General features: G+C 37.5%; 2 protein-coding genes across 3 annotated transcripts in view; one reads left to right on the top strand and one right to left on the bottom strand.

Annotated features, from left to right (window-relative positions):
- The window catches only part of unc5db (unc-5 netrin receptor Db), a 220,024-nt gene extending 207,437 nt beyond the window's left edge, over positions 1-12,587 (bottom strand). The window contains exons 1-2 of one of the 2 annotated variants that reach the window (XM_079605688.1): positions 12,491-12,587; positions 10,358-10,485 (exon numbers count right to left, since the gene is read on the bottom strand). The gene's annotated coding sequence lies outside the window, so the exon portion shown is untranslated. Of the gene's footprint in view, positions 1-10,357; positions 10,486-10,942; positions 11,258-12,490 lie in introns of those variants that run through there. The other variant, XM_079605687.1, reaches the window with a different exon arrangement.
- htra4 (HtrA serine peptidase 4) lies at positions 12,346-24,514 on the top strand. The gene is made up of 9 exons (XM_079605690.1): positions 12,346-12,925; positions 15,923-16,022; positions 16,961-17,165; positions 21,389-21,583; positions 21,672-21,704; positions 22,313-22,427; positions 22,508-22,565; positions 22,658-22,753; positions 23,800-24,514. Exons 1-9 carry the CDS (start codon positions 12,517-12,519, stop codon positions 23,963-23,965), a joined length of 1,377 nt encoding a protein of 458 aa, XP_079461816.1. The 5' UTR covers positions 12,346-12,516; the 3' UTR covers positions 23,966-24,514.
- Positions 24,515-25,638: the final 1,124 nt, after the last annotated feature.

Genomic DNA, 25,638 nt, shown 5'->3' with positions numbered 1-25,638 from the left:
TGTGACGTGTAATTTACAAAGTGTGGTCCATCAACCAGCCCGAGATGGTGCTGGAGGCAATGGAGAGATGCTCCCACGTCACCTCAAGCTGTATATGACAAGGCAGTTGGAAATCAGGACGTTCCCAGAGATTTAGCTATGGATTTCTGTCGGTACAAGATCCTATAAGTCTTCCTCTTTAGATGCGGACACTGTCTTATTGTAGCGAGAAATGTATTCAGTGTGATTCACCAGCAAATTCCTTTGATCCTCACGCAGATCTGATTTGTGCTTGATATCATTTCCTGCATCAAGAGTCTGTGAAAGAACTCCGGGATCGCCAGACTGCATTAAAGAAGGAACATTTTGATTACAAAAGAATAAACCTTTAAGACGGCAGGAATTACATTTTGATGGAAAGTGTGGTGCCTTCAGTTTCAGGGAATTGAATGGCGCACCATTTTTTAGACAAACATGCTATTTATTATGTCCAAACAAAGCCAGCGCCCTGGGCAGCTGTTGAATATTAAAAGATAGAAAGAAGCTGTGCTGTTTGCTTTGTGGTTGATCAAGGAAGAAAACATGTTGAGTTGCTTAAAGAAATGATGGCAATATCAAGTAATAGCCTACCTAATAGACTCAAGCTCGCTACTGGATGGAAAAGGATAGCGTGAAAAATAAGTGAATGACTATTTTCCAGAGCACAATATAATTATGACAAAAGGATAAAAGGAAAACATGAAGGCATACTTTAGCTTTTTTTTTTAATAAAGAAATTATTTAATAAAGAAACACATTTTTTTTAGATTTGGTAAAGATTACATTTAACAGTGTTACTAATTTAATAGTAATTTTAAAGATTACCTTAAAAAGCGTTAGATGTAAAAGTGGGTGAAGTCAGCATGCGATGCGCAATTAAATATACATAATATGTTTTGCATGCCTTGTGTTATGAGCATAATGTTCATTGAAGAACAAAAAAGGAATACAACAGCATCTCTCTAAAGCTCCAAGAAAAATTTGTCACCTTTGCAGAACATATTTGAACATAAGCCCTTATTATTACCACGCTGTTAAATTCTCCCTTAAGTGCAGTGAGTGGAGAAGAGCAGAAGCAGAACTGAAGGTCAAGGGTAAATGTGGCAGGGTTCTTTAAGTGCCCAGCTGTCTTCTGATGTCCTATTGATTGAGTTCAGTGGGGGGATTCTTGGAAACAGCTGGACGCAATAAAAAAAACAGGACTTCAGTCTTTATCGGAGGATGGCATTACTAAAATCATTATGTGCCTGACATATATTTTTGTTAAAAAATATTTTAACATACACAGATGTGAATTATATTGGATTGGTGCATGCTAAAGAAACTCATTACACGCAACTTATTACATGAAAATATATTTTTTTATTAAACAAAAGAGAGAATTTGATTTGCAAATAATTGTAACTGAATTTTTATACTGTTGAGTTAATATCAAATTGATCATCCTTAGAAATAAAGAACAGGTGTGACATAAGGATACCTACAAGATTGTTAAAATCTGATATTTCACAAAAAGTAAAGAAAGCAATTACCTGGAGAAAAAATACACTAAAGTACACTAAAAATAATCTTGTTTGAATTGCATATAATTGTCAATCAATCTCCCCAACTGAATTGGAGACATTTCTGTCCACTCTGACTCACAGATCTCTTACGTGTGTGATTTTTGAGAGCTTGTTTGCCTGCACAGCATGTTTCGTTTATAGCAATTTAGTTTCTTTTTGTTGCAAGGTCAATCTGTGGTTCAACTTTTTTTTTTGGACGGCCTCTAACGCTCTTGTACAGTGTGGAATTTCTGATTGAATCTTTGATTAAAGTTAGAATAAAGGCCAGGGGTTCTTTGGTCAAATAGTTTGTTGTTGTTGTTGTTAAACATGATGCCACTGTGGCCATCAGTTTTATCTTTGAACTGAACAACACTGACAAGAGCAACTTTTCGAAGCACATCCAAGAATAACTTTTCCAACAGCATTGTAACATCTTGCATTTGGTTAGAAGCTTCAAAAGATGCCCTGAGAACCCAAAGAACATGTAAAACTCTATGATTTACACAACATATAAAAAATAAAACCTTTTACATTATTTTTTGTTCTTTTCCTTACTGCTCTTCACTCTTTTATATCTGTAATATCAGAAAATATCAGATGTTCAGCACATCAGAGGTGAATATGCACAAAAGGGCAAAAACATGCAGCTAGTTTAAATGCCTTTTTAAATCCCTGTGGACCAAAATTCAAAATGTTCAAAGCAAAACCACAGTCAGAAAAATTCCTCTTCAAGTTTTTATCCATTCATCTATGGCATACCAGAGAGCGAGATCTTACTTTGGACGTTTGCACCCTTCTCTTCATGAAAAATTGAAGCCTAAATAGACCAGACAATAACTAGTATTTTGTGCACTATCCTATTTTAGTGCAACATCATAGACACATCTTATTAAAAAAACAATCACTCTGACATGAGTCACTAAAGCCATCTACATCCAATTAATGTTTTAATCACTGTAGAATAAAAATGACATCAATATGCAATTACAGGTAAAGAAGAAAATAACAGCGATAGTCCTTACTAATGGCTCTAACTAATTAAATTGACAGTAAAGAAAATGTATATTGTTACAGAAAAATTATATTTAAAAAAAAATATTACCGACTTTAATAACTTTTGACTGTTAATGTATATTAAAATGGTTTATGATTGTTTCACTCATTGATCACAGCTTTAAACATGTAATAATTCATATTTTAATAAAATATTTTCATATTTAAAGACAACGTCTGGATAAAATATCTGTTAATTTTAATCAACCCCATAAAAGTGCCAGAAGTTTAAGAAACAGCCCTCAATAAGAATCCACATTCTGCCTATAAAAATCACAAATTCCTTGCCTGGATGGTCCGATTCAGTAGGCCCACGCGTTGATTTAATGCCATAAGAAATTCAGAGAAAAAACAAATCAACAAATATTCCAAAGCACAGAGAAAGACATAGGATAACTGCAAGATGGTTGTATTAAACTAAACAAGTCACCGTGCCAAACCAAACACATTTTGCTTATCAGTCTAATTAACCTATCCTGACTGAGCCACCAACTCCAAATCACTTCCCATCTGTCAGCGCTATATGAAAGTGTCATCTTTGCTCCCCCACCTCTGTTTCCACTGACATGCCAGCAATCAGTCTGATTCATGAATGTGTGCGACTGACTGTCACCGTTCGCATATTAGCACAGCGGCGCTGAAACCAAATATAATTCCTGCGAGTGTGCACATCCATTAGTATGATACACTTCCTGATCTAGGTCTATTGTTGTCTTGTTTCATCACTCCAAGGAAGGTGAACCACAAAGTACTTTACAAGGTCAGAATTGTTAGAGCTGAATTATGAATGTGTTGGAAGCTGAAGAAATTCGTCAATGAAAAGAGTCTTTATGAGAATATTGTGGACGAAAGGAGATGACCCACAAACGCCCCCTCAGCCCACTATGGCCGATGATTTGTTTCAAATGAGAGTTGGGTGGACATATCTTTATTTAACAGGAGCCAGAGCCCAGCTGTCCACACATACCTGTCACGCTGGCCAATTATACATGCTTGAACACACTAACATTGCACTGGGGTGATATTATTTTACTTTATTTTATTTTTATTATTTTAAAAAATGTATTATTGTTAGTAATATTTATTATTATAATTTAGGCCTACTGAACAACTCAGATGACCTGTAATAAAGTGTGTGCTCTTCCTTTCATTACTGCCGTAACAAGTACGTCACCCCGGAGACTATAAGATTGATCACAAACAGTTGGTACTGATCCATCCTTGACCTTGAGTAACAACTTTTTGGCAAAACCTGCTTTGTATTGACCCTCATTCACAAAGCAGTCGGGTGTAAAATGATTCGCGCAGACATAAACAAATTTAGGTATGTTGGGGTGAGCATTCCCTTCACAAACAGGACCAATCCACTGCGTCTTCAGCGGCTCTGATGTCAGGAGTAAATGGAGACTGCTATGTTCACTCTTACATCCAACAACAAAACACTTCAATGCTTACGATACATTCTTATCGCTACTACAGCGTTGAGACAATTGCAGAAAGTGTACAACTCGCTCAGGGCAGAAACTATGCTAATAGAGACAGAGCGTATTTAGGCCACGCCCACACCGGGGGGGCAAACAAACAATCCAACCGTCTCCATTGACCTTACATTGCGAGAGGCTGCCTCCTTGTCATTTCTTGCTTCTAACTAAAGACAGAAAAATTCCTAAAAGCTGCTGTGTGACAATGTGTAGATAAGTTAAAGGTATAGCGGAGGATTTTCGTTTTCCGGGTGGGTAGCCTATACCATTGGTCCACCTAAGTGTCAATCATTCTGGTGATATGTTTACGTAAGGCCGTTCACACGCTGGCGTGCGCTAAAAGCACAGGTTGGGTTTCCCACTGATGCCGCAGTTGCGAAGATTCTACTAGACAGGTAAAGTTTGTCATGCTATTTGGAGAAATCCATTTAAAATCACTGCTAGTAGGCGTTCCCTCTCGGGAGCAAATGGTGTTGCGCATGTGCATTTTAAAAAAAATTGGAGAGGGCGGGTCTTTTCTAAAATTAGGAAAGATCCTCCGCTATACCTTTAAATAAGAAATACGTTTTTTTAGCTGTCGACCCCAAAAAACGAGTGTTTAAGGACATAAAAGTGGATACAGACAGTTGAGACAGAGCGTAACGTGTCTCATTACTCTGAGAACAAACGTACACCCGCTGGAGGAGAACGTAATCGGCAACACAGAATAGCTTATTTTACAGAAATATAATATATAAAACTGACATTTGAATATTTGACTCACCAGGGACCAAATGTTTAACTTACTGCACAACTGTATTTTTAGTGAGTGTCAGGATCCCACAATTTACCCATTTGTTCCAGCATGTATCCACTTTTAAGTCCTTAAACGCTAGTTTTTTGGGGGTCGACAGCTTATAAAAACGTATTTCTGGGTATCTTAGCTTGTTTGCTGTACACCTTGTCACACAGCAGCTTTTAGGCATTTTTCTGCCTTTTGTTAGAAGCAAGAAATGACAAGGAGGCAGCCTCTCGCAATGCAAAGTCGATGGAGACGGTTGGATTGTTTTTTCCCCCAGGTGGGCGTGGTCTTCAGATTATGACGCGTTAAGCTCTTTCTCAAAGGATCTTTGTTGACATCTTTGTACGCATGCGCGAGTGGTTGTGTGGCAACAAAACAAACAGTATGGTGGGTTGTAAAGACGCAACGAGCACTTTCAAGAGAGTTAGCGGGCAAAATCCACAATATATAAGCACTTTAACATCTGAAGACCGGAGGAGATTTGGAGAGAAGCTCAAAATTTGTATTGGTGAAAAAAATCGAAGTTATTCAAAGCCCATATGAGATCTGGAATGACAAAAAACGTTGGTCCGACTCGCCCGTGTCTTGGCCACCAATCTGCTGGGGAGACATTTATTCTTATTTAATAGAAACCCCTGGACCCTTCACTCATGAAAGATTAAAGGCTTTCAAAAGTCTGGAGGCCTATGATTATTTTGTTTCTCGAAAAGTTGGGCCGATCTTTTCTGCCAAACAGAAAGCAGTGATCGTGCTAAAAGCAGAGGTTAGACCTGGCCAAGCAGAGTCACAGTGTGATTCGCATCTCCCGTGGGTGATCGCCAAAGAGAACGGCGAAATAATCACTGCTCATTGCGACTGCAAAGCTGGGTAAGTCTTCATTGATCAGTGTTCTTATTTATTTATTTATTTATTGCTGTGGATCGCAGTTTGGGACACCTGAATCAGAACGCGAAAAACATATGACTCGGTTGATTTGACTCAGTTTTATTTATTTATTTTATTCAATCTTCTATAAATACATAGTCACTAAGAATTACCATGAACAAAATGAGACTCACAAACTTGATCAGAAGCTGCAGGAATCCAGGCTTTCTTCGGAGTGTCCAGGTTCAATCGCCTAATTGCACGCAACCATTTCTTTAATTTTTTGCGATCCTTTTCGGAGGGAATTCGAAAAAAAAAAGTTTTATCAGGCCCCCAACGAGCCGTACAATCGACCCCACAGCAAGAGTGAACCATCCTCTTCTCTAAACCCTCCTCCAAACGTGCAAAACAATCAAATTACAGGTATCTAGCGGTGTTTCCTGCCACACGATTCCCATGATGCAACGCGACAAACATAAACAATGACGTCACAAAAGATCCGCCTATACTCCGAGGTCCGTCAGCAATCGTGGGCGGGCCAGCGCAATGTGACGTCACATTGCTCAGAAAATGAACAAATCTTGTTCTATGAGACGGTTGAGGTTTTATGGCTATTTAAAAGGCACACTATGTAATTTTTCACCACTAGAGGTCGATTATTCAAATCAAAGGCGCAGCTTGATGACGCTGTGGCGCGGTCGGCTTGAGAGCAGTGAAGCTTTTTTTTATGCCGCAGAGGACCTCTTATGCTTCTTTAGGTCATATATCTGAGGTAACAGATTACAGTTGAAAGTTATGTTATAATGCTATTCTGTGCATTCGCTACTATGCGGCTACTATGAGAAACTTGTTACACACTGCAGTATGCTAGATCAATATTAGGTATGGTAAAACATACTACTCACGGTAAATCAAGAAAACAAGATTTAAACAATAAGACTAACTGTGTTGAGCTATATAATATGGGCATTTTTCAAATTTGAAACATTTGACAGATCCTATCCAGAGGTCTGGGAAAACCCTGTATTGAAGGGTCGGACTGAAAAAACGAGAAGAGTGTGACAACAGATGTATATCTTTCAAATCTATCACACACACACAGGGATGTACGCTGGCAATCTTTAAAAAAGCAACACTCTGTCATGCCAGATTTGTTTTCCCCTTGCAGATGGCTCATATATGTTACAACTTGTACCCTTAGTCTTGAGTCCTGCTTACATCCTTATCCATATTCATCATGTACACAAGGAAATAACAAAGCAATTAGACAGAGCTGAACTTCATTACCAAGTATTAAAAATAAAAAAATAAAGCAGAGTTTTAATTCATTATCTTAAAGGTGAATGTCATCCTTGGTTAAATCACTGAGGCTGATGTTTTGTTTTGTTTGGGGGGGGGGGGGGGGGGGGGTTACAAAGACTGGCCTTTGTGGCTAATTCTTAGGTTCCATTGATATTGCACAGGGAAACTGGGACACCCTTTCAAGAGGATTTTCAGATCACCGTTGCTAACAGCCTAGGAAAAAGTAAATTAAGAATAAATTAAGCCACGACAACCAAACATGCAATGAGATCTCATACGGTCAATGATCTTCGCAAACTACAAGTCAAATAAATGAGACTTAAACAACTTTCAGATCCACTTGAAAAGTGCATGTTACTTAATCCGATCCCTCCAAATTCTATTATGCTATTTTCCAAATAATCTGGGAGGCACCTCAGCGCTCTTTAGAAATAAAGCTCTTTTTCTCTAGGACCATCAGAATGTGTGACAGATAGATTGAATCAGCACTGTTAGTAAAATACATGACTCAGCTTGTTTCTCATCATGTCTCTCTTGGCAGCTGATGTAAAGTGCTTGAAAGTGTTCTCCTTGTTTTCCACCACTGTCCACAGCCACAGCCACCTAATAATTAGGGGCCAAGCACTGAAGGTGCGGGCACCTATTGTATCTGTTCCGGTTCTTATTAGGGGCCAAGCACTGAAGGTGCGGGCACCTATTGTATCTGTTCTGGTTCTTATTCTTCTTTTTCTTTTTCTTCTGACTGGGCGTCAATGGCAGCCTATAGAACCGTTTGCGGGAAACTTATGAAAATTGGCACAATGATAGAGGACAGCCTGAACTATCACCATAGCAAATTTGAAGTCTCCAACTCATTCCCTCTAGTCTAGCGCCACCAGCTGTCCAAAGTTGCACTCATGTTTATGCTAATAACTTTTGAACCACAATGGCTAGAAACAAAATTCTTTTTTCCTCTGATTCCTGAGCTCACGACGGACCCTATGACGTCATTTTCCGTCATAGTAGTTTTCCCGCCATTTTGAATTTTCGTTAGATTCAGGACGTCATATTGAGTTGACTGATATCCAATTTTCCCATATCGGCCATTTTGGCTGTCGGACATTTTGAATTATGTGCTAAAATGCTGTATTTTATGAACGCATGAACGTATCGTTACGAAACTCAGTATGGGTCATCAACAAGGCCCTAAAGGTACTCAAAAGATTATGAGACAGTGCCACCTTTTGGTCAAAAGTTATCATGAAATTCCCAAAAATGCTAATAACTTTTGAATAAATTTGCCTTTAGTAATGACACTGATCTCAATAGATTCCTTGGGTTATGCTGAAAACATAGATACCAATTTTGCTATAGTCAGTCAAACTTCCTGTCCGCCATCTTTATTTTCTTTTAAAACCTACTTTTTCGAACTCCTCCTAGACCGAACGTCCGATTTTCACCAAAATTGGATCGTGTCATCTCCAGACCGTGCCGAGTAAACCGTTTTCGTAAACCGCAGTGGCAAAGTTGAGGCATGATGCCAAAATGACTATTCAGGCTTTATATCTGCAATGCCTTGACAGATTGACACCAAACTTTGTATGTGTCATTGTCACTTCACTCTGACCACATCACATCAGTTTCGTAATTGCGCCACCTATTGGTCGAAAGTGATAATCATATTTTTAGTTAATGTATGTGATTTTTCAACCATTTTGCCAAAATTCATCTTCAAATGTCTTTAATTGCTCCTTGCTGCAGTTTGTCTCACACTTTCAGCCATGTAGGCATATCTCGTCATCTGCTTTTGCGCTTGGCCCCGGTGATTGCTGCTTGCAGCTAAATTATTATATCTATATCCGTCTTGTTGTCTACAGTCTCATGTGAAAACCTTAGGAGACCAGTATGGCAATAAAGGCATTGGGTCAACTGTATGTTCATGTTGACGCCTAAGGCATCAGGTTGGTTCTCTGAGGACCACTGAACAGAGGTGATAAAGAACAAGGAAAAATCAAAAGCAGAGCACCAGTCCATGCAATTAACATACTGTAGGTCTATGCAGATATGAAACTCTGCGCAGGGCGTCTCTCTACTACTATTGTGCTCATCTCAAAAGAGAGCATAGATCACCACTGCCCCCTATTGGTGCAGTGACAACACAAAGAGACACGAGTGTTGTGTGACGCTGTTAAAGGTGTTTATTGCTCTCAAAGTCTGACAGTGCATTAATAAAGACAAGTATTGAACAAAGATTTTGATGCTTCTCATGCATTTTTTTTTTTTTCAGAATTCTATTATAGGATATAGGAAACCACTACAAAATATCAATAATAACAATACAGTGAAAAAAAATATCCTGATTACCCCCACTGAAATAGTCGTATCTTGATGACTGGCTAGTTTAAGCTCATCTCCCAGCCTGATCCCCTCTAAATCCCCTCTAAAAATAGACCAGTATGACCAGGCTGGGAAGACTAGCTAACAAACTAAGGCTGATTATTTTACATTATTTTATTGATGTAACTGTGTATTTTTGACTATTAATATTTTTTAAAGTTCTTTAGCACACCAACAACACAGACACCCTGCTAACTTACAGTATCCAGTCCACATGCCATCTAGGCACTTTAATTCTTACAAAGCCATGAAGAAATCAGAACCAGAAAAACTTTCTTTCAGGCAGTTTGTGACTTCTAAAACTGGCCCAATCCTAGTAAGAAAACTGACCCTAGGCTAACTTTGCAGTCTTTATAACAGGCTTATGAATTATGAGTATTCCATCTGAAATACCGTGGAGTTGTACAAGACAGAATGAAATAGGTTGAAGAACGAGGAAAAAAAGACAGGCTGACAGATTTATGGTTAAGTAACGTGTCTGAAGTCAATCCATCAATATTTATGACTTATATGACTCAAAAAATGTGCCAATTAAACTATAATAGTCATTAAAGTGGAAAGGCTATAAAGGTCATTCTGTCATGTTCAATATCACTAATGCAAGCTGGCATATATATTTTACAAGCTGAAACACTGCACTTGTCTAATTTCAGGCCACATAAGAAAGACGTTTAAAAAAATCATTGCAAAAAATAAAATAGTTTGGTTACACAAATGGTTATTTGTTCAGTTTCTATAAGATTGTTACGGTCTTTGCTTCAGCTTATAGCAGATAGACTATTAAAAAAAGGAAAATGTGCCATTTTTACTGCCTCTCTAACCTTTCGCTGGAATACCTTAAATAATTTTCATGACAAAATCAGGTAGTTTAGATGTTACCCCAGGAAGAACATTTTTAGGCTATGTGACATCAAATTTTCAGTGTAAGATCATACCTGTATCTATGAGGTGTTAATGGACAGGTTACTGAGTTTTCTCTGGAGACTGTCAGTATTCATGTGTGAAGTTCTTTTGAAGTATAAAACATCCACATCAAATCTGGAGTCAGCACAACTCACACACCCTGCCGGCAGAGCAAGAGAGAGGCAAAGTGAAATGCTGCTGTAAACACAAGATCAGAGGCAGGATTTTGTTGCTGCTGTAGGACACATCTCTGCACTCATTTACTGTGCAGTTGTTTAGATGTCAGCGGGAGTTAAGTGAACATGCCAAACTTTTCTTCAGGAATACTGCCAGAGGTTGTTCAAGAAGAAAAAACTTTCCAGGTAGCACTGAATGATGCAATAAGCACAGCTATTTGTATTAATCATTTGCATGCATGCAATAGTATTATACAACTTGTTTATGATGACAGAGACAAGATGATGCTCGCTGTCTTCTGAAAAAAAGGAGACTGCTCAATGCAGCAGTCCACAAAAATATTAGCTAAGTAGCACAACTGTTTTCAACTTTTATAATAATATAAAGGGTTAGTTCACCCAAAAAATTAAAATGTTTACTCACTCCCATAATATACTCACCCTCAAACCACCCAGGTGTAGTTTCTTCTTTCTGCCGAACACAACTGGAGTTATAGCAGCTAACTTAGGCCTATTAAAAAATATCCTGGCTCTTCTAAGCTTTATAATGGGAGTGGATAGTAACTGAAATTTTGAAGCCCAAAACAGCACATCCATCCATCATAAAAGTAATCCAAACGGCTCCATGTCGATTAATAAAGGCCTTCTGAAGCGAAGCAGTGCGTTTTTGTACAAAAAACAACATACTTGTTATAACTGTATGAACTGTCATCATAGCTTCCAGTAACGGCCGTCCGCGCGTTCACGAGAGAGTCGAGTTCCCGCGTATGACGTAGGATGTAGTAGGTAAGCTTAGTAGGTGAGACCTCAGTAACTGAAACATTCCCTTTCGATAACTGTTCTGGGGGCCTCAAGAGGGGGTACACTGGGCGGTGAGTCATTGTTGGTGACAGTAACGCCTCTCACGGTTAAAACAAATAGGGTTGGGCAACAAACTTACCGGTAAGCTCCTCGACATTTAAAAATTCTCGGTCAGACTTCTAATTCGTGACCGGTGTTTTGTTCCGCTTCTGTGTTCATCATATTCCAGTCCTTGATTCTGATTGGTCAATATAATAGCTGTTTTATTCACGATGAAACACGGCTATGACCGCTTACACAACACTCTTAGCAACGTAAACATTATGTTCTCAATCTCGTGAGAGATTGATGCATTTACAGTACGTTAGATAGCTAGCATCTTCCTTTATAGTCCTGGCTATAGTTATTCGTTATTTTAAAAAACATCAGTTTGAAATTATGTCCTTTTAACGGTGTATTCCTGTGCTATGCTATGACATAAGTTCAGTCCTTTCAATATAAAAAGTCTTCTCCACGGACTGACTCACTCATAAGGACAGTATTTGCCGCCATATAAAGGCAAAATAATGTAACTTATGTTGCTGTTCACGGTCAGGGTCTATTTTTTCCAGCGGAAGGAAGGCTTGTTTTAGCGATTTTACTCCATGAAAGTTGCATTGATATTTTTTGCTTTAATATTTGTATTATGTGGTAACCGTTTTATAAAAGCAATATCATGCGAGAGGCCGTGACTTATTCACGATACAGCACAGAATCTCCTAACTTGCTTATACCTGGGTCAGAGTTCGCTCTTAGGCTATATATAGCCTAATATATAATTAAATTTAATAAAAAAAATAAACTAGGCTAATGGAAGTTTTGCTCAATAACAATATCTAGGCCTATTTATCAATATTATCATGTGGTATGAGTTGTTGGGATGACAGGCACAGAGAGAGGTAAACTTTTGAACTCCTCCCTTAATTCCTTACCTGAAGACCCCAAACACAAAACCTGCGTTCCAGCATGTTGTCTCTTCATAAAGAATTGTGCGGCTACTGCGTAGGGTACAACGAGCCGCAACTTGAGCGTCATTATGACATTAAAGCAATATGCAACGATTCTTGAGTTTAAACTTGAACATTTTCATTGTGGAGTTGAGCAAGAGGACATCTGTTGATTTTGTCAAAGCGAAGTTTCTGTACTTACATTGATTCTCAAGATTATTGTTCATCATGTGGAAACTGTTGGCTTGCGTTCTCATGGCCTCTGAGTTACAGGCGCGTGATCTACGGAAAAGACAGACAACGTGCCCGGATGTGTGCGACCTGTCCCGCTGCTCATCTGCACCCGAGTTTTGTTACTTCGGAATGGTGAAGGACAGCTGTGGCTGCTGTACGATGTGTGCTGCGGAAGAGGGGGAGTATTGTGGGGAGCCCGGACATGGATTTTGCGGTCAGGGGATGACCTGTGAAAATCGCACCTCTGAGCGCGGCACGTGCGTTTGCGACTCCCATGAGCCAGTGTGCGGCAGCGATGGGAGAACTTATCCCAGTATCTGTCGACTGAAAGCTGAGAACAGACGGGCGAAGATGAGCGGCATACCTGCTGTCATTTTCATCCAGAGAGGCCCCTGTGGGAGCGGTGAGGGGATTTTTTTAAATGTTCATAACACCTGACTTGGCAGTGTAAACTGTGTAGTTGTTTTTCCTTTCACAAAGTTACTTGCAGCAGACGCAACTATTTGAATTGAAAGTAATGTAGCAGATCTAATTTGAATGACAGAAAAAAGAAATCTCCTAAATAAAATAAAAAATAAAAATATATAACCGCAACTAAACTTAACAAAATTAAGCTATTGTAAATCTAGAAAAAAATAAATAGGCTAAATAAATATATTTAGCCGAATTTTTTGTCGAAACTAAACTAACAAAACTAAAATATTGTAGCCTATATCCTTTTTTTATGTAGCTTGACAAAACGCTTACTTTTACTGTAAAACATTTTTAAAAATATGTAGGCTAGGCTTATTTACAAGTAAAACTACAAATCGTCTTAGAATTTATGGGGAAATTAAATTCAGAATTCCCTGCGTGAATCAAATTTGTTTAGATTTTATTTCTAATAAGATAGTTTATTCTTATTATTTTCTTAATTTTGTTTCCAATGTTCCAGGTGTGTGTGTGTGTGTGTGTGTGTGTGTGTGTGTGTGTGTGTGTGTGTGTGTGTGTGTGTGTGTGTGTGTGTGTGTGTGTGTGTGTGTGTGTGTGTGTGTGTGTGTGTGTGTGTGCGTGCGTGCGTGCGCGCGCGCGCGCGCGCAGAGTTACTTTTCAATACTGAGAAGGTGAAAAGTCATTCAAGGGGCATATATCAGATATGAGTGAGTACAGCTTGACTTTACAGCTTCATGCAAAATTCAACCAAATCCCCTCATAAAAAGTAAGAAGAGGCATTTATGTGATAATAGATTTATGGCTTCAGCCACAAACCTCTGCAGTAAAAGAGGTGCAGCATTTCAATTCTATTTCAATGTCAAAGGAACTTTGAAAGCATTCATTTCAGCACATGTCAGTGTTGACATTCAGCTGTTTTACATATTGCAGAATCAGTGGTTGAATAATGTCAGCTCTTCTTTCTTTCTTTCTTTCTTTCTTTCTTTCTTTCTTTGACACTTGTTGTTACGAGCCAAGTCATGGAACAACTTTTAAACATCTATATTATAGCATGTTGATTTTATAAATAAACTGAAAACTTGGAATGAGGCTACAGAGATTATTGACATTTTTAAACGCCTTAATTTTCATCATGTCATGACTGCGGGGTGATTTCCACCACCCTCTAAATTTGTAACAATAATGCAAGTAATCATATTGTGTTCTTCTCTCATGCTCGCAGCTTTGAGATATGATTTGACAGACAAATGTTTGTGTCAGATGTTCCCCTTACATTGTTAGTACACTGAGAAACCATTTTCTATAAATGAAATGTGGTGCAGGCAGTGATGATCGTTCTCAATCCCACTGACAACAGAATCATTCCAGCTGATGAGAACAGTGTGGGATTTTCTTCTACTTTCAGAGAAGACAAGAAGCTATTTAATGCTTCAAGGAATTGTGTTAATGAAAAGGTTGGTATATAGTAAGTAAATAAGTCTACTTTTTTAAATGGATTGTTCACCCCAAAAAAAAAATTCTGCTATCATTGACTCGCCCTCGTGTCATCCAAGCCCATATGACTTTCATTCTTCCATGGAGAGCCTCTCAGCCGTTCTCTTCTATACAGTAAAAGTGGATTGGGACCAGAGGCTGTCAAGCTTCATAAAAGTGCATATGACTCATGCATTATATTCAAAGTCTTCTGAAGTCATATGATAGCTGTGAAGGAAGAATCTTAAATTTAAGTTATTCACAGAAAACCTTAGATTGAATCTCTTGCTTGACAGCCATGGTTTGGTTACATTTCATTTTCATTGTATGAAAAAGAGCAAAAATTACTTTGAAATAAAGTAAGAAGGGGTTTCAAAAGTAAATTATTTAATGTATTTATTTAAAAAATGAAATAAAATGTTATGCAATTCTAAACTATTGTTTGAAAAATGTTCAAAAGTTTTTTTGGGGGGGGAATAAATATAAATTATAATATAATATATATATATATACTAAAAACAGACTCATTTTGAAAAGATATTCTCTCAGGTAAGGTTTATATTTCAGGTGAACCCCCTGCTTTTATGCATACAAATGTTCTGTGGCTTCTGGCCAAGAGGTTCACATTTATTTTGTTATGACAGATATGCCTTGGGATATATGATCAATCTATGAAAATCATGTGGCATGTTCTGTCAGCTATGCCTTGCCTAATTCAGGGTTCCCAACGGGCTGAAAAAACAGTGTCACAAGCAATTCAGCTCTGAAAGTCGACTCAGTATGCAGAAATAGTCCAGGGAACATCAATTTCGTCTAGTGGTAACATGTTACGTGGATTACATAACCTTCATCTTGTGCTTTGTATCCACTTCCACTACACATTTGCATTTATGAAGTGTCAGCTGATTCTGCACAGGTTTCTTTGACAGAAACGTAAGAGAGGAGATGATTTAAACAGTTATGTCTATATTTATTTAAACAGGTTTTTAACGTGGTTTAAATTTCGCAATTCACGCTATAATTTTTTGTGTGTGTGTGTGTTTACCTGTTGTGGTTCACCCCAGGGAAACCTGTTCATGTAATGTCTGGGCCGTGACTTTCTCTCAGAGGAGCAAGGCTGCTGTCAGCTGCCACAGACTTGGAGATAAGCATGTAACGTCAATTTATGCAGAGACTTTGTGACAAGTTCTCCCACCGGTGCCATCAGGTAGCAGGGTGAAGAAAAGAGCTCCACATGGCTGTTTGCTTTACTTCAGCTTGTGCCCACGTTACTATTGTTGATGTGTGACAAAACAAGAGGTACATTGTGACATTTGTAATGCATTTTAGATTTTAGTCTTGGGTTGTCAAGCTCTTTTTCTTTCTTTTTTTACAGATGTTTTGGCTTGGTCTCAATTTTTTAAGAGAAAATGTTTTTTTATTAAGCTGGCAAAGTTTCCATCCCAGGTAATATATTTTCTAATGTAATTTTTGTCTGTTCTCTTTGCTCTGACAGACTCTCGAAATCCAAGCAGCATGCGCTACAAATTTAACTTCATAGCAGATGTGGTGGATAAGATTGCCCCTGCAGTGGTCCATCTAGAACTGTTTAGTCGGTAAGGACAGATGGTGGTAGTTGTTTAGATGCTGAGCAGAGTGTCACATGCTAGTTATAATCCTTGGTATTCTTAGGTGGCTCTTCATATGTGATTAAATTATGATGAGAATATAAATGTGTTTGCTAGCTTGTTTAGACAGAGGTTCAAAACTGAGAGTAAACACTGCTGTTTAGATCAGATTTGTTGTATGTAAAGATATTTTATTTTGCATAAGTAAACATTAGTATATAAATATGTGGGAAAATATGAGCAGTTTCACCACCACCAAACATTTAAACAGTTGCTATTACATTTCTTAACACAGTTTATAAAACATTGCCTTTCTAAGGTTTGGGGTCACTAAGATTTTTTAAATGTTTTTTAAAGTCTCTTATGCTTACCTAGGCTGCATTTATTTGAACAAAAATACAGTACAAAATAGTAATATTATGAAATACTGTGTTATTATAATGTAAAATAAAAAAAAATTATATATATTTTTAGAAATGTAATTTATTATTGTAATTGCAAATTTTTATATACTGATTTGCTGCTTAAGAAACAAAATTATTATCAATGTTAAAAACAGTTGTGCTGCTTAATATTTTTGTGGAAACTGTGGTACATTTTTAGAATTCTTTGATGAATAGAAAGTTCAGAAGGACAGCATTAATTTGGAATAGAAATATTTTGTAACTTTATAAACTTTACTATCTTTGCTGTCACTGTTGATCAATTTAATGCATCCTTGTTGAATAAAAGCATTAATTTCTTTTTAAAAAAAAAACATTTTAAATGATTTTCAATAATATAGTATTTAAAAAAATGTTTGGTGGTATCTTAAACAGACAAGATGAAAATGTTGTGATTCAAAACATAGAAATCTCTCTGTAAATAATAGGTAACCTAAGTTTTTCATGAACGCATACACCAAGGGATTCATTATTTCCTTCCAGAATACCATTTTCCAACCCAGAGGTTCCTGTATCCAGTGGCTCAGGGTTTATAGTGTCAGAGGATGGGTGGATCGTCACCAATGCACATGTACTGTCCAATAAGCAACGTATCAAAGTGGAGATGAAAAATGGCATGCTGTATGATGCCACAATCAAAGATGTGGATCAAAAATTAGACATTGCTCTAATTAAGATCGACTCAGAGGTAAGTAGGCCAATGACAAAAACTAACCTCCAGAGCAGAGGTCTTAAGTGGTTAAAATCTCTTTGGTTGCTTGGTAAAAATGTTGTCTTAGCATGTTATGGCTCAGGTCCTCTGGTTTATCATCAGCTAGTAGCTTGAAGCTTCACATCTGCTGGAAGTAAATTAATCTTGGGGAGGCAGTCCAGCAGATGTTTCTGGAGTCAGCAAGGGCTTGTGCCACCAAAAATTAGATTCTCCTTTTTGACATGGTTCATTTGTTTTCTGATTTTCTCAGGAGAAAATTAGTCAAATTCCAACTTTCTGCCTATTTTCGGTGTGCGCTTGTGACCATGCAAGATAACATGTCTGTTTGGCACTGACAGACTGCATTTGTAAACAGGACCAGCACACAGCCCTGAAATATGTCTGACAAAAAAAAAACAGTCCAACCAGTAAAAATGCCATTTTTATGGAAGCTTGTTTCCGCCACAGAATAAAAAAGGTAATTGCAACTGTTTATTAGGGGTGTAACAATACATCGATATGGATCAATCAAACGTCTAACAATAGATGCATCGATACCACAAGTAAAATATCAATATGAGGACAGTGACAGTGAGGTACCTTTATTTTGACTCGCGTAACGTCCGTCTATGCAATTCCGCCAAAGCGCACCATACTGTCTGCCAGTGTGTCTCTTTGTAACGTTAATCTCCTCAGCTGAAATAAACCTGACAAGATTGACTGAACCATAAATACGTTTTGTCACAAAAGCCGGTATTGTCCACTGTCAAGGCATCACGGTTTTCAAAATTGTCAACGCTTGCACCTTGGAACCTATTTCAAGGTTTGTGTTCTCGAGCCGCCAGCACTGTTGTTGTGCAGATGAACGGGCCGGAGCGCGTTAAGGGTTTCCTGTTAGAACGGTGTCGTGTAAGCGGCCACCAAGTTAATAACTAATGATCTTTGTAACGGAAGTGAATCAATCAAAACTAACTTTAGCTGGACTATAACTTTATTCTAGAGCTGCTAAGCTGCTTTGAAACAATCTATACTGTTAAAAGCACTATATAAATGAAGGTGACTTGACTTGACTAGTCTCTTCAAAAAAACTTGCTACCTGAGAGGAGTTTCGTCAATACTAACTAAAAGTGATCGAGGATGGATCATTTAAACAAACTTGATGAACCCGAGATATCTTCTCCGGGGTTATAACCTTGTAAAGCAGAATGTTACAGTGGTGGGGCAAAAGCTCTCTGTATTGTAATCACAACAATAAAGTTTGTAAGGTTACAAACATTAACCGTTACAAACATTAACCGAGTTTATTTGCTTTTGCCAAAAAAGACTGTTAGTTATCTGCTTTTGCTAAATAACAAACTTTGAATGTATAAAAAATACTTTCAATGAACTTTTGTTAGTTACCTGTATTTTTTGAGTTATTATTGCTTAATCAAAACAACCCAGCTGCAGTTTGATTGATATTACTTGGAATGCTCAATAAAACATGATTTAATGAAAATGAACAAGAATGAAGTGATCTGTTTTTGCAAATGAACTCTTCTGTAGTAAATGTCCCAATTGGTAGAGATTTCCAATTTTCAAAGAGTTTAATTAAACGTTCATGTCATATATTTTGGTTGCATTTGTGAGTTAATAAAAATGTAACTGTTTGTGTAAACTTGGCACATACTATCTAAATATCGATTAATCAATTGATATAGCCCTAAATCGAATCGTAATCGTATTGCAGAATTTTTTCTGGCTGAGAGAATCTATATCATATTGTATCGTGATGAACTGTCTGATTTACACCCCTACTTTTTATCTCACAATTCTGACTTTTTTTCTCACAATTGCGAGTTTACATTCTGAGAATTGCGTGATATAAAGTCGCAATTGCGTGTTATAAAGTCAGACTGACTTTTTTTCTCTGAATTGCATGTTTATATCTCGCAATTCTGACTTTATAACACGCAGTAGGGACATATAAAGTCAGAATTACATGATGTAAAGTCGCAATTGCGAGTTTATACCTCACAATTCTGAGAAAAGATTGTCGGAATTGCGAGATATAAACTTGCAATTGCATGTATAAGAGAGTCTTTGATCAGCGGTATAGAGCATCTTCTGCCAACACCGATAACGTCTCGCCATAACCCAGACCGTAGCAACAGCATGTAGCACAATGATTGGTAATCACTTTAATTCAGTCCCAGACTGTGTACGGCTGCCTGTGGTTTCAGAAAGGAGTAGAAAAGTAGAAGAAAAGTGCTGGGGAGGCAGATGGCAATCTGTTATTTTGCAGCGCTCAGGCCCCCAGCAGTAGCCTGCGGAGTCAAGGTTGACACAGAGTGTAAAGCCGTCCTGCTCTAGAAGCACTGGTAATCAAGCCTGGTGCATCAGCCTGAAGTCATAAAAATGCCCCCTACAGAGCGCAGGCAGGCAGGGACAGGCTCAGGCCCAGACTGGCTGCTGGCTTCAAACATTTCACCAAAACCTATTAGACTTTTCTAAAAGGGTGACAGCACAGAAGATAGTAACCTTTGTTTCTTTTTTTTTCTTCCTGAACAAGACATGTGACTTGCTATTTATCTAAAATTTGAGGCGCTGTATCATGAGTTGGTCCAGAAGTAGCAATGAGCCTTTAGTAGAGAATAGTATATTTTTAAAAAAGTTACCGCTTTCAAATTATGTAAATGTTATGGGTCTGAATTAATAACGATGGATGAATCCGTCTACAGAATAGAGCTACAAAATTTGGTAAACTGGTGCGCAGAGAACAACCTGACCCTCAACAGAAAACAACAAGGAGCTAATTATCTACTTTGGGAGATCACAGAAGATTTAATTTGCTTCAGTCTTTATCAATGGAGACAGAGTGGAGAGAGTGTGCAGTTTTAAGTTTCTGGGCACATACATCTCAGAAGACATCACATGGTCCATAAACACTACTGCATTGATTAAGAAAGCACAGCAACAACTGTTATTCCCAAGGATGTTAAAGTTGGTTTGCCCTAACCGATGCTGATCACCCTCTATTGGTGTGCTTTAGAGAGCATTTTAACATGCTGCATGCTCTGTGTGGTTTCTGTACAGCCAGTGACAGGAAAGCACTCGGGGTTGTCCTGCGAGCACAGAAGATAATAGGAGTTGAACTTCTAGCACTAGAGGACATCTATAGATCACACTGTCTGACGAAAGCTATACCACACACACACACCTATATGGAAGTAAAATAATGCCAAATGTTTTTGAAATAAAAAAGCCTGTTGAATTGCACTACTTGAAAAAAATATGCATTGCATTAACCATGCTTGCATTTTAATGCATTGGTATTTTTAGGGCTTGCATTTTTATGAAATACAATATGGTTGTATATTTAAGCTGTGAATATTTCACTTCAAAACATTTAAAACACATTTTCATTAATAAAAATTCAATAATCCATATTCACCTTTCACATTTCACTTCCAAAATATTCAAACTGTTTAAAAATACTATTAAATAATATTCAACAGGCAATTTTAGGTATTTGTCTGAACAATTAATATTGTTGACATTGTTTTATTCTTTTTACAGTGGTTTATTGGTGTACTGCTGTTAGCAGTTTTTTTCTTTTCCACACTGGACTGATTAATCTTTTTGTTGTTCTTTTTATTTCATCTATTTTTATGCTATTTGTATTTTATTGAATGTATATGTACAGGTGCAATGAGAGTAAATAGCATACAATGAAAATAAATAAATGTAAAATTCAAATGATAAATGTAATTTTGATGCTCTTTACAGATCGCTGTTATTGACTTTACTTTGATTTAAATTTATATGTAACTGTTTAAAGTTTCAATTTTTTGTAATTTTAGTATTTTAACTTAAACTTTTTTTTGTTTCAGTTAGTTTTCACGGCCACATTTCTAATTCTATTTTATTGCAGCTTCATTTCAATATGCGGAATTTTAACAAATATTTTTAACAGATTTAGTTTACAGTAATAACACTGGCTGGAATAAATTAAATTCGGTCAAAAAAGTCCGAAAATTTTTGTCATCTTGAGCCCTTTTCTCAAAACAAATTTTTTATGACAGCCACTTAAAGATATAATTTGTGCTCAAAACTGTGTTTCGGGGTCAAAACAACTCAAGATGATGGAGTAATACAAGCTGCAAAAATGAGCAAGCTGGCAAAATATGTTTTAGAGGAATTAATGAAATACAGTATGTCTATGTCTCTCTTTTATACAGACTCCCCTGCCTGTGCTTTTACTTGGTCATTCATCAGACTTGAGGCCAGGAGAGTTTGTGGTGGCCGTGGGAAGCCCGTTTTCCCTTCAAAACACAGTGACCACCGGTATCATCAGCACTACCCACAGAGGAGGTCATGAACTTGGCCTGCAGAACTCTGATATGGAGTATATTCAAACAGATGCCATTATAAATGTAACCATTCTACACATAGACATTATCGTCAGTATAGACAGTTTTAACTGTATGTCCATGTAAATTAATGTTTTTTTTTCTTTCACAGTATGGCAACTCAGGAGGCCCCCTTGTAAACTTGGTAAGAAGCATTTATTCTCCTGTATTTTGAAAATAATTCTCTCTCAGCTGCTACAGCACTTGTGTATCTTTATTTGTTTCAGTAAAACTTTCCCCAAGGTTATAACTCTTGTTTTTATTTGTTCATCATTCGGTGATGGTATTCATGGTTCATTACTGTGCAGAATCTACTATTTCAATGTCTGCTTCCATCTGGAAATTTAGTATACCCTGGGCAAATTACCTGCGGTGGTTTATATTATTCTATTGATCTTTGTAAAGGAAAACACAACATGTGTCCTTGAAGAAGCCTCAGGCTCAAGCATGCATCTGGCTCTGTAGTAAAAAAAAAAAATATTTCCATTTATAGTGCACAATAGGAACTTGAACGTGTAAAACGTGTAAAATGCATTGCACAGATGCACCATAAAACTGGAATCAAACAATGGCTTTTTTTCATATATATTTTTATTTTTTATTTTTTCATATACTTCATAATACCTCAGTATTTCCTATTACTGTTCAATTAAATCATTAAACCCTTTGACCACCATCCCTCGTGTGTCTCAAGGTAGCTGTTCATTCATTACAGTGCATTTCAATATTATGCTCCCTGTTTGCGGTTTCAAGGATGGGGATGTAATTGGCATAAACACTTTGAAGGTTACGCCTGGAATATCATTTGCCATTCCCTCACACCGCATATGGCAGTTCCTTGCAGACTCCTATGACAGACAAATAAAAGGTTTGCAAAACAACTGCTGTTTTAGCTGTTTGGTTGTTTTTATCTAGTTTGAATTAAGTAGCTGTTTTCTTACACTTCAGGAAGAATGCTGACTAAAAAGAAATATATGGGAGTGCGAATGCTTCAACTTTCAGCTGCGTAAGTTTTTACTTATTTTTTATTTTTTTCAAACATGTTTTGATGAAGATATAAAGTGATCTTGATAGCGTTTTTTGACATTATTGAATCAGTTTGATTAGGGAGCTTAAGGAGAAGGACAGCAAGTTCCCAGATGTGAGCGCAGGAGTGTATGTGTATGAGGTTATTCCAGGGACAGCTGCCTTCAGGTAAAGGGATTTGCCTACTCCACCTCATCTTACTCATTAACTCTAACCGCAGCTCTTTCTTCACTCATCTAGGCCCAGAGGCCCGTTTCATACCATCATAACCTTCAGATTAAGATTTATATCCTCGTCACATACCACAGGGGCTTTTACATATTTACCCTATGAAAACATTTTTTTTCCTCAAGCACCTCTGTCCCATGATGAAATTTCCCCCTGTGGTATTTTGATTAGATATGATAAGTGTCCGGCATTAGAAACTTAAAAGGATAATCCATCCAAAAATGAAAGTTCCGTCATCATTTATGTCATTCCAAACCTGTATGACTTACTTTCTTCTGTGAAACCTAATAAAAGATATTTTGAAGAATGTTGGTAAAACAAATGTTTTGGTTCCCATAGACTTTTGTTGTATTTTCTTCCATTGTGTAGACAAAAATACTGTGGAACTCAATGGGAACTAAAACATTTTGAGTACCACCACTCTTCAAAATATCTTCTATTATGTTCCAAAGAAGAAAGGAAGTCGTACAGGTTTGGAATGAAATGGGGGTGAGTAAAAAAACAGAATTTCATTTCATTTATGAATATATTTTAAATAATGTTGTTAATCAAACAATTGACGGAAGCCATTGACTTCCATAGTAGGAACAAATCTGGAAGTCAACGGCTACTACCATCAACTTTCTGGTTACCAACATTCTTCAAAATATATTTTTTTGTGTTCAACAGAAGAAAGAAATGACAGGTTTGGAACAACTTGAGTGCGAGTAAGTGATGACATTATTTTCATTTCTGGGTGAACTATCCCTTTAAGTGGATACAGCTATTGGATTGAGCAATGTCCTCTTCAGCTGCATTGTCCACTTGAACAAACTACAAATCATAAAAATAAGGAAACCTGGATTCTCTATTGCTAACTAAATGGGACGGTTTAAATCCAAAGCCTGGTCAGTTCGCTGTTGCAATTAACATTTATATATGTGCTGTTCCGTGGTACAATAATGAAGAGTATCACAAATCTTAAACATATTGTGATTTGTTTGTAGTGCTGGCTTGGTCAACCAAGATGTGATCATCAGCATTAACGGACATCCAGTGCATTCTACAGAGGACGTGAGTCAGGCCGTGCAGTCGGACGAAATCCTCTCTTTGGTGGTGGGACGTGCTAATGAAGAAATCACACTAACAGTGGTTCCTGACGAAGTGGACTGAGAAAGATTTCTGTTGCAAGTTTTCATCTAAACAATGCATTATCCATAAACATGCTTTATTTGAAAAGGACATTATAATGATAACATGGAGTATCATGATGAAGTGTTAAGGCCCAGTGATGCATTTTGATACAAATACACAAGTATTTTATCTGTAGAATGATGTATAGATATAATGTGCATCTGTATATATTCTCCTGACTGGGTTTAACCTGTTAGCCTTCAGCGCCACTTTTGAAAAATCCCCAGAAATAGCATACCCAACCTAAAAAAGATTCAATTAATTGACCCTTTGTCCTAAAAGCTCAAGTACGGTCTCATTTGAAAGCTGACACCTGGCACTTTATTGGAAATGTAGAATGAATTATTGTCATAATGAAAAAAAAATTATGAATAGCTTCAAAGTTGTGTAAGTTATTAGAAATTTATTTTTATGAAACATCTTCATGAAAATTAAATTGAAGTTGGCCCGTCAGCACTCTAGAAATGCACTCCAGCTAAAGACACATGTCTGACCATGTTATATTTAAAATTTGAAGGTGATAAGTCTAAAACTCTGTATTTTGTTAAAGTGTGTATGTCAGGTTAAATTTTTTATTTTGATTAACACAAAATAGTGAGGGGAAATACACGTTTGACAAGTTGATATATTGTTTTGTATGTTTTTCGATTCCTAAAGGCAGAATATAAGATGAAAAAGTTCGTTATTTTCAGTCCTCCCTTAAAACTGCTCCTCATTCCAAACGAAACGTTTGACGTCATAACAGGGAGACGTCTCCCCAGCTCGCTGAGCTGTGTTGATAATTGCACGAGTGATAGAGCGAGAGAATTAGTGATTAGGACATTTATTTAGTTATTTAAGTTAGGTCGTTAGTATACGCAGGCGTATTTTCACGATGGTGAATTACTGCGTTTGTGCTGGGTGCAAAAACACCGTTAAAACCGGTCACAGAGTCCACTGTGTTCCGTGCCTGGGTCAACTTTGTTCGGACCAAACGCGCCGACTTCAGTTCTGCCTCGGTATCCAAGACTTCGGTCATTTGCAGCGCCCATTTCACTGAGAAGGACTACGCGGTTGGAGATCTCATGAGTTATAAAATGGGATTTAAAACCCGAGTGAGATTGGCAGCTGATGCGGTGCCTACGGTGTATGCTACTGTAGTAGAAGCACGTCGATCGCGCCCCTCTCTCTCCCATCTCTCACTCACACATACACACACACACACACACACACACACACACACACACACACACACACACACACACACACACACACCAACCAACATATTCCAGCATTGCAATATTGACATCGATCGCAGCCTGTTCATTATAGCCACGGAGCTTCAGAGCTAAGGCGGAGCTACAGATTAGGTGTCCCTAAATAACCCGCGTATCTAACAGTAGTTCCGCATTAATTAATTTGCACGCGAGTTTAATTTTTTTTAAATATATACTGTGTATTCTCCGTGTATATTCATGCACTGAACCGTGACACCCGTACCGTTTTGGTTCAATACGAATACATACCGTTACGCCTATACTTACCAGACACCTGACCAACTCTCCACTGGTTCTTCTTCACACCAGATATTTATGTTTCTTCGATATGAATTATTTACATTTCTGTTTGGCTCCTCATCTGTCTCCCGCCTGGGAGACTCAAAATTGTATGGC

This window comes from Phoxinus phoxinus (genome assembly GCF_949152265.1).
Source record: "Phoxinus phoxinus genome assembly, chromosome: 3".
Taxonomy (NCBI): Eukaryota; Metazoa; Chordata; class Actinopteri; order Cypriniformes; family Leuciscidae; genus Phoxinus; species Phoxinus phoxinus.
The sequence above is the reverse complement of the archived record's forward strand: the minus strand, read 5'-3'. Positions and strand labels throughout refer to the sequence as shown.